Below are 10,021 nucleotides of genomic sequence, written 5' to 3'. Positions count from 1 at the left end.
TGGCGAATGATTTGCAGATCCTGAGCACCACTGACAAACATCTAATCTTGTAAAATGTGTGGTAATACTGCCGAGTGCTGCTCCGTATGTGATCGCAAATCTCGAAAGTGAAAGTAAAAAAACAAGCGCGGGTTGATATTTCAATTCCCCGCATATTAATAACGACTCCTTGATGCCCGGTTTATCATACAGATTGAAAGCGTGAATCCCGTCTCTCTCCCTCTCTCTCTGTTTATGGGGTGTTTGTGCGTGCATGCGGGGAGGGGTGCGATTTTCGAATAATAATCGAATAATACCTAGCGATTTTCGAATATTATTTTTGCTTGGAATACCCATCCCTAATATATATATATATATATATATATATATATATTATACATCAGATTTATTATATATATTATTTTTTATGGGTTTTTTTATATGCAAGACTTATACATCGAATGCTAATCGACGGACTGTTATGTTAATAAGTGCCGTCATTCAGTTAAGTTTATTATATTAATATGTTTCAGCATGCCTTTCCACTCTTTTATTTCTGTCTTGCCCCTTCCGTCTCACTCCTCTCCTCATCTTCATACTGCTTGTGACCTGCTGTGGTCCCACTAACCCAAAGCTTCCTGAATTCTTGGTCACCCAGCGACACGCCTCTCTCCTCCCTGGAGCCGTGCGATGTCCCCCAGCTGGACATGTCCCGCTGCTGTGGCCTCAAGCCGTCCGTGTTGTTCGACCTCATCCTGATGACTGGCATCTTGGAAGAGCAGGAGCCTCCTTCCGGATCATCCGAAACATCTGGATTGCCACGGAATCGGATCAGCTCAGAGGGCGGCCCACGTAGCGAGTTGGAGAGACGTTTGGATGAGGACATTGCACGTATTATGATGGACGAAGAGGGAATGAGCTGTCCGGTGGATGAGGACAGAAATAAAGTGGAAGAGAGGAGACATGAGAACCAAGATGACACGTTCAGACCCCTTGTACAGTCAAACGAGGAGCCTGCTGGCGCCCCCTGTCCACCAATTCTCGCACCACAACCCAGGGTGGACTTTTTTGCTTTGGAACTACGTGCAGTCCGCATATCCTACCTCCTCTTGGGGGCGCTAAAATCTCTGGCTGTCATTCTGAGCTGCGGGAAGTTCACTGATCTTCTCCTGGTTCCCAAATCAGATGCAGGGGTCAATGTAAGTAGCCCCGACCCAGCGAGGGCCTCTGCTGGAGGGGAGGAGAATGCCGAGCTGCGCTCTGTGTTGCAGTTTGTGGTGCGGAGCATGGTGAAGTGGGCCGTCAGACCCTGTCCGATCAAACAGGCCATGGCTTTATCAGACCTCGAGAGGGCCCATATCATCATCTTTAAAGGAGTGTTGAGCAGACTGCATGAGGATGGAAGCAAAGAACGCAAAGGTCTGGAGCTTTTACAACAACATGGTTTATTCAATTGTTTACTACCTTTACTGTTGAATAATAATAATTAAAGGGGTCATAAACTGCATTTTTTTTATTATTGTGTAATGTTCTCTTGAGGTTCACTTATAATGTTTGTGTGACTACATCAAACAAACTAATGATTTAGAAGTAATAGGCTATTTTCTATCCTGTTTTTGAGCCTCTGCAGAACGATCTGTTTCTATAGGCGGGGCACATTCAAGAGTCGTAAGTAAACACCCACTGCTGTGATTGGATAACAGTTTCGCTTGTTAAAATAACAGATGGACGTTGCTGTGACGTACTCTGAAAACAACATGGGAAAACAACACACAGTATATATCAAACGGTCTGGAACAGACAATGTAATAGTGGTAAAAACACGTTTACTCACACTCATGTGTTGTGACATTACTGTTGGATACACTCTAGTCAGACTCAGCGCTGCATCATCGTTTACTTTCAGTCTCTCTGAAAAGCCTGCATTATACTGTCTTGTTGATGAATCCATAGCAAAGTAAAGCAAACAAACAAACAGTGTTTCACTGATGCAGTCTGGAGTTCATTGCTAATTTTACCCCATGTTTACACCGGACGCGAGCGGCGCAACGCGACTATCCGACAGTAAACTGATGTCCTGCTCTATTTCTGAAATACAAGCATTCACGCCGCTTTTGACCTGAAAGAGAAATTGATTCGCGACATGACACAACAGCGCCTGTGTCCGATCTAGATATGTTAGGATCACAAGGAAGGCAATTCAAGGAGTATTTTTTACAACTTACACTACACAGTGTCTTGTAATCTTGTAATGTCTTCTGTATGGTTCTGTTGATCCTGTGTTTGCGTCAATCTAGTATTTCGTCTCCTCTACTACAAGCGTGTATCAGTGGGTGGGGCTAAAGAGGCAGTGATGTCGAAGCAGGCGTTGATCTTCCCCTGCGGAGGCGGTGCTTAGCCACACTATTGCGTCATAAAGTGGCACATTCCAAAACGAGTCGTTTTCTGAACTTGGTTTCAATAAAAGCTGTTTTTAAACTAACAACAAAGTTTTCAGTTTTGAAACTTACAGGATGTTTTTAATAGTACATTGACTTTATATGTCAAAAGATCAAGGGAAATTTTATTTCTCAGTTCATGACCCCTTTAAACTTTTTAACTTGACATGTAGTAGTAGTAGTAGTTGTATTAATAATAAAAATAATAATAATACATAAATAAAATGTGTATTTATTTGTTTATAATAATTCAATAATGTCATTTAATAATTTAATAATATAATAATTTAATTTATTTATTATCATTATAAATATTACTGCTGTTTATTTATTTATTTTTAATTATTAATATAATTTTACAATTTTAATAAAATTATTTAATGTATTATGATGTATTATGTATTATGTATTATGGCAAAAAGGCAAAAGTAAAAAATAGCTAATAGGCAAAAGTCTGTAAAAGTAGCTAACAATAATAAAAATAATCAATTATTAATATCACTACTGATTTTTAAAAATTATTTATTTATAATTTAGTAACATTTAATAATTTTAATATAGTAATTAAATATAATAAAAAGAAAGGCAAAGGTTGGTAAAAAATAATACACAAAATATACAATAATAATAATCATTATCATTAAATTTTTTATTATTACTATTGTTTATTTTTTAATTACTTTATTTAAATTCATAATTAAAAAATGTTAATACAATTATTTAATTTGTTATTATTAATAGAAGTAGTAGTATTTCATATAAAAATAGGAAAAATAGCTAATAATAATAAATTATTATTACTAGTCTTTATTTGTTTATTATTATTATTATTATTTATAAATATAATTTACTTACTACTAACTAATTACTAACTACTAATTTCTACTTTTAATCATTTGAATATAATAATTTAATAAAATAATAAAAAGGCTAAAGTCTGTAAAAATAAGACACAAAATATACAAAAATCATCATCATCATTAGTATATTTTTTATTTACTTACTAATTAAAATATTTAGTAATTTAATTTAGTAAATTTAATATAATAATTTAATAGTAGTAGTAATATTTCATATAGCTTCGAAAGGCAAAAGTCTGTATAATATCTACTACTACTACTACTACTACTACTAATAATAATAATAATAATACAGATTTTTTATTTTAATATTTGTTTTTTGTATATTAATTAATTTGACTACTTGTTGATTTGTGTCTGTGTACATAGATTCAGGAGGGCACCCGTCCTCTCAGCCCGTGTCCAAGTCCTCCAGTTCAGTGTCGCTTTACAGCAACGGCTCTGAAGGCACCGCTATCTTCGGCCAATCAGCTTCACCCTCCACCAATGACCTCACAGCCTCGCTCCTCACCGCCCTGCAGGCTGACGGCCTGGAGAACTTTAACCCTTTCCTGCCCATCAACCTGCTACAGTGAGTTTCTTTTTCATCCAAGCCCAATTATTAAAATGTAAAAAGTGTATAATAAAGGAACCTATGAATTAGTGAAGTAATTATAAAGTACTTTAAAGTAATGGCAATTTTTTGATGAACTTTGTGTAACATCTGAAAGGTAATTGTTCTGGCACGTAATATGTGTATGGTTTTTTTTAATAACTGTGCCATTCAATGTCAATTTGAAAGAAAGGGATATGAGACAGTGTTTCAGACTGTCTCAAACACACACACACACACACACACGGTAAACTCTCTGACATGTCTGGATGTTCACACTCCAGATCGCCATCAACTGAGACACACACTCACACACAGGTTACTGAGAGTGTGAGTGAGAATACAGGTGAGTGTGTGTGTAAATCCGTGACTGTGTGTGTTATAACCTTATAAACACATGCTCCTCTTAACTTCAAGTGTCTGAGCATGGCTTAATGACACGAGGGTGATTTACACCTCAACATAACACATGCTCAAGCTGAAGGTTTGCTCTAGAGCAGGTGCTAGCGGTTCTCCTGTGTCTGTGTGTGCATGTGTGTGTGGCTGGGCTCCTCTAGGCGGATGGTGCTGGCGCGTTTTCCCACATTGGCAGGTCTCGTCCACAGTCCGGTTCTGCCCCCCGGGCTCAGCCTGACGAGCTCAGCGTCCTGTGAGGGCTTCACTGAGCAACAGACCAGCTTCCTGGAGCCCTGCGGACAGACCAGGACCCCCGTGGGTAAGACGTCCAGACAAACTCTGGAATACAAGGGCGTAGTAAGTGGATGTCCTGCATGTGGCATCCATGGACACAGTTCATCTGGTCAGCGGATGATGTTCCAGCGATTTATTTAATTTGTTTTTAGAAACTTATGTCAAGACTGGTTTATGTAGCACCAGGTGGGAGAGCTTGAGAAATGTAACCCTTTAACTTAACCCTGATGCCTGTGCATGTTTTACACTTGAATCTTGCTTTGGAACGATTTTTTGGTTTGTTACATACTGTACTCACCGATTGCAAACATTTTTTGTGCATCTTTACACCCTATTGAATGGCACCTTGAATCTCACAATAAATTACCAATTTATTTTATAAATATATTTATATTTTTTATGCACTGGGGTCCAAAACTCTGAGACTACTACTGAAAAATATTGCTTTTCAATTTTTTTTTTTTTTTTTTTAAAGACTTAAATTATATTTTTATATTACACTTAATATATTTAATTATATTATCAGTGTATCAGTCTGTGTGAAAGGTAAATTGAAAAATACTTAAAATTAATATATAAAAATTAATATAATTAAAATAAAATTTCAGAATGTCTTAGTTTGTTTTTTTAATAACACAAATTTGATTAGTGACTTAGAAATATTACCCTAATTTATTTATCATTTTCTGAATATTTGTAATTGTTTATATTACATTTTATATGAAACTATTTCATGTAAATGATTTTCAAAGTGGCCTCAGATATTGAACTTTATTAAGTGTAAAAAAATAATAAATAAATAAATAAGTAATGGAATTTGTAGTCCATGTGTCATTTTGTTGACCAGTAAGTTCCCTTGCCATCTCTAGCACAGTGCTTTATTTTTTTAATGCAGATATTGTCTAAATAAATCATTTTTAAAAAATCATATTTACCTGACTGACTGCATCAGTCAGCCCAGTCCAGATACGTTTTGATGCATCACTGAATATTTTCATTTCTGTCCTTCAGAACAGCCCCAAATGTTTGTCCCAGTGCGCTTGCTTGAAATGGGCTTCTCAATGAGACACATCTACAGGGCCATGGAGGCAGCAGGTACCAGCGAGTGCTTGCAACATCTAGCCAGACTCATTCTTACCTGCTAAAGGAGACAATCATGTTACAATGTTATATGGAATTTTCAAAGATTAAGAAACCAATGACTGCAGTGCAGTTATTCACAACTAGAAGAGATGGATAATTATGTTGAGTTTTGTACTTTTGATTTTTTTTGTTATTATTGTATTTTTTTCTTTTAGTCTCTAATTATTTACTGCTGATGATGCTGTTATTGCAGTAGATACACTCAGTACACTTCCCTATGAGATCCTGCTTCAATTCACTCCTCGTTGTTCTTCCCCACTGAATCATGGGAAATATTAGTGGAGCACTGCATGAAGTCTTACTTTGTGTTATGAATGCTCTGTTCACAGTTCAACAAAATTCAGCTTATTTATATAAATATTTTGTATGTATTTGTAATAATTATTTTTATTGCATATTTACACAAAAATTAAATTATATATTTTTATTTTTTGTTAGCAAAGCCAACTTTTAAAATAAGTCAATTATTTAGTTTTATCTATCAGTACCGATCAGAGAGATATAAATTATATATAAAACGTCACCATTTCTGACACAGAAACAAAAAACAGAATATAAACTCAGAATTCTGAGGAAAAAAGTCAGAATTCTGAGTTTATATTCTGTTTTTTGTTTCTGTGTCAGAAATGGTGACGTTTTATCTCAAAATTCAATACTTTTTTCTCGTAATTGTGAGATATAAACAGAATTGTGAGGGAAAAAGTCTGAATTGTATAATAAAATGTTGCAATTATTATCCCATGGTAGAAACAAGCTTCCATAGATTTCTAGTCCAACAAGTCTGCTTCCATTATGTTCGTTTTTAAAATAAAATGAAATATTTCAAAAGAAATTAATTAATAGAGACTGTTTATATTTGACAAATTTCAAGCATTAATCGTACACCTTCAGACCAAATGTTTTTTAAGATCACGAGAAACATTCATTCAGTCAAGTGTGTCTAAAAAATTTTTTGAGTATTCTCCCTGACCTTTTTGTGACCTCTCTCAGGGGTCACTGGAGAGGTGGACTCACGCACCATCGAGGTGTTGGCGAGCTGGATGCTGGAACATCCCATCACAGACGAGCAGCAGGCAGGAGAGGGCTCGTTTGCAGGGGGCGCCACTGATACACCCTCATCTGAAGGGCCAGAGACGGTCCAGTGCCCTGAGTCTCCAGCTCCTCTGACCCTACAGGAGAGCAGAGAACCCAACGAGAGGTGAATTCACACATTCTCTACATCCTAACCAGTGATAGCTGATCTCTTGCATATTAATCCAGCATATTAAGTCCTGCCCAACCTTGACGGCCACTTGGCTTCGGTGTCTGCTTTCGGTACCATACTACTCTTTCTATTTCTAGTTTACAGTGTGTATAGTAGCACAGTATACAAATGTCATGTTTGCAAGATCACACCGACCTACTAAATTTGCCAAACACTGTGGTATAAACAGAGCACACCACATGGGCTCATTTCCAATTATTCATTGTGTGTATTCCCGATGTGCTTTCCAGTCTGTTGGCAGGTTTGGACTTGGTGGAGAGAGAGAACTTCTTAGATGTTCACCTCACCAGGAACAGACCTCCACCTGCGCGGAGGCAGCGGTCCGGAGTAAGTCAGAGAACTTCCTTCAGGAGAGCAGGTCAGAGTCACATACAGTAACATTCAAAAGTTTGGTGTCTTTAAAAAAATAATTTTTTTTATTCAGCAAGGATGAGTTTGCTCATCTGTCTGGTTTGTTTCAGACTCCCCGTCGCCCAGTCCTGTCCCATCGCTGTACAGACAGGACGTGGGAGTGGCAGAGTGGCCAGAGCGGGCTGAAACGCACCCGTTTGCTGCTGAAGACGACTCAGAGCTGGGCTACATGGATGATCCGTACCAGGAAGAACCGTATGAGGAGCTGCTCACCCCAGAGTTCATCACCTCTGAGAGGGACACACTGTGGATGGTAGAGGTACTGGAGACACTATCTGATTTTCTGTCTATCTATCGTTTGTTTTATCTGTTGTTTTTTCCTATCTATCGTTTTATCTACCATTCTTTCTACCTATAGTTCTTTCGTTTGTTATATATATCGTTCTGTTGTGTTACATCTGTTTACAGTCTATCTATCGTTCTATCTATCCTTCTATTTATTGTTCTCTCATTCATGTTATCTCGTTCTGTCTGCCTTTCGTTCTGTTGTTCTATCTATAATTCTGTCATTCCTTCTATTTATCGTTCTGTCATTCTGTTTTTCTATCGTTCTGTCATTTATTCGAGCTGGGCTACATGGATGATCCGTACCAGGAAGAACCGTATGAGGAGCTGCTCACCCCAGAGTTCATCACCTCTGAGAGGGACACACTGTGGATGGTAGAGGTACTGGAGACACTATCTGATTTTCTGTCTATCTATCGTTTGTTTTATCTGTTGTTTTTTCCTATCTATCGTTTTATCTACCATTCTTTCTACCTATAGTTCTTTCGTTTGTTATATATATCGTTCTGTTGTGTTACATCTGTTTACAGTCTATCTATTGTTCTATCGTTCTATCTATCCTTCTATCTATTGTTCTCTCATTCATGTTATCTCGTTCTGTCTGCCTTTCGTTCTGTTGTTCTATCTATAATTCTGTCATTCCTTCTATTTATCGTTCTGTCATTCTGTTTTTCTATCGTTCTGTCATTTATTCTGTTTTTCTATCGTTCTGTGTGTGTAAGCATACTTGGTAATAAAGCTCTTCTGATTCTGATTCTGATTCTGATTTCAACTTGTTTCTTGGTAAAAATGGATGTAGAGTTCTCAGTCCCAAAGACCAAAGGGACCATCTAGACTTTCATTAGCGACAGATGCGAAAGCAAGCGTCTGTCATGGTATGCTATTGTTCTCTCATTCATGTTATCTCGTTCTGTCTGCCTTTCGTTCTGTTGTTCTATCTATAATTCTGTCATTCCTTCTATTTATCGTTCTGTCATTCTGTTTTTCTATCGTTCTGTCATTTATTCTGTTTTTCTATCGTTCTATCATTCCTTCTATCTACAACCCCAATTCCAAAAAAGTTGGGACGTTTTGTAAAATGCAGTGAAATCAAGAACCTGTGATTTGTTAATTATCTTTAACTTTTATTTAATTGACAAAAGTACAAAGAAAAGTTGGTTACACTTTATTTTAGAATGTCCTTGTTACAGTGTATATACATTTAAGTACGGAGTAATATTAAGTAACTACATGTACCTACTATATGGTTAGGGTTAGGATGAGGGTTTGGTTTAGGGTTAGTTGCATGTAATTATGCATAATTTCTTGTTACTATAGTAAGTACATGTAACGTGTAACAAGGACACCATACAATAAAGTGTTACCGAAAAGATTTCCAATGTTTTCACTGACCAGCTTAAATGCATTTTGTAAATATGAACAAATTTTGATGTTAATGGCTGGAACACACTCCAAAAAAGTTGGGACAGAGGCAAAATAATAGTGAAAAGGTTATAGAATATCCCAATTAAACTGTTTTGAAACAGTCCACAATAAGCTGGTGAATTAGTAATAGGTGAGGGGATAGTGTTTGGGTATTAAAGGAGCATCTCAGTCTTTGCCAGCAAAGCCACTTTGTGCCAAATTTCATGAGACAAGTGTCAAATAAAACAAAAATCAAATTTCTCAATGCAAAATCGCAAAGAATTTAGGTCTTTCACCAAATACCATACATAATATTGTGAAAAGATTCCGAGAATCCAGAGAAATCTCAGTCTGTGTAGGGCAAGGCAGGAAACCTTAGGTGAATGTGCATGACCTTTGAGTCCTCAGATGGCATTGCATAAGAAACCGTCATGCTGCGGTGTTAAATATGGCCACATGGGCTAAGGAGTACTTCAGAAAACCGCTGTCATTTACCACAGACTGCCGCTGCATCAATAAATGCAACTTGAATCTCTGTTACTCTAGGATAAAGCTATACATCAATTCTATGCAGTGATGCCGCAGGGTTCTCTGGGCCAGAGCTAATCTCAGATAGTCAAAAAGACAGTGAAAATGAGTACTGTGGTCAGATGAGTCCACATTTCAACTTGTTTCTTGGTAAAAATGGATGTAGAGTTCTCAGTCCCAAAGACCAAAGGGACCATCTAGACTTTCATTAGCGACAGATGCGAAAGCAAGCGTCTGTCATGGTATGGGGGTGCAGCAGAGCAAACGGCATGGGTGACTGGAACATGCGACGGTACCATTGACATGGAGGCATATATTGGAATTGTACAGCAACATACAACTGCCATCATGATGACGTCTTTCATGGGAAGTCCATGGTTATTAGATCAAGACAATAGCAGGTCTCGTTCTGCATGTGCTACAACAG

The 10,021-nt window shown here is 37.3% G+C and overlaps 1 protein-coding gene across 1 annotated transcript in view; it reads left to right on the top strand.

Moving 5' to 3' along the window:
* Window positions 1–10,021, top strand: part of LOC107719082 (probable E3 ubiquitin-protein ligase HERC1) — a 71,978-nt gene that overhangs the window by 38,018 nt on the left and 23,939 nt on the right. Inside the window, 7 exon segments of the mRNA XM_016526400.1 lie at window positions 614–1,398; window positions 3,647–3,848; window positions 4,427–4,584; window positions 5,571–5,654; window positions 6,693–6,900; window positions 7,197–7,324; window positions 7,428–7,636. Coding sequence (XP_016381886.1) covers window positions 614–1,398; window positions 3,647–3,848; window positions 4,427–4,584; window positions 5,571–5,654; window positions 6,693–6,900; window positions 7,197–7,324; window positions 7,428–7,636 — 1,774 coding nt within the window.

The sequence above is a fragment of the Sinocyclocheilus rhinocerous genome, unplaced genomic scaffold (assembly GCF_001515625.1).
Source record: "Sinocyclocheilus rhinocerous isolate Xijiao unplaced genomic scaffold, SAMN03320098_v1.1 scaffold663, whole genome shotgun sequence".
Taxonomy (NCBI): Eukaryota; Metazoa; Chordata; class Actinopteri; order Cypriniformes; family Cyprinidae; genus Sinocyclocheilus; species Sinocyclocheilus rhinocerous.
The sequence above is the reverse complement of the archived record's forward strand: the minus strand, read 5'-3'. Positions and strand labels throughout refer to the sequence as shown.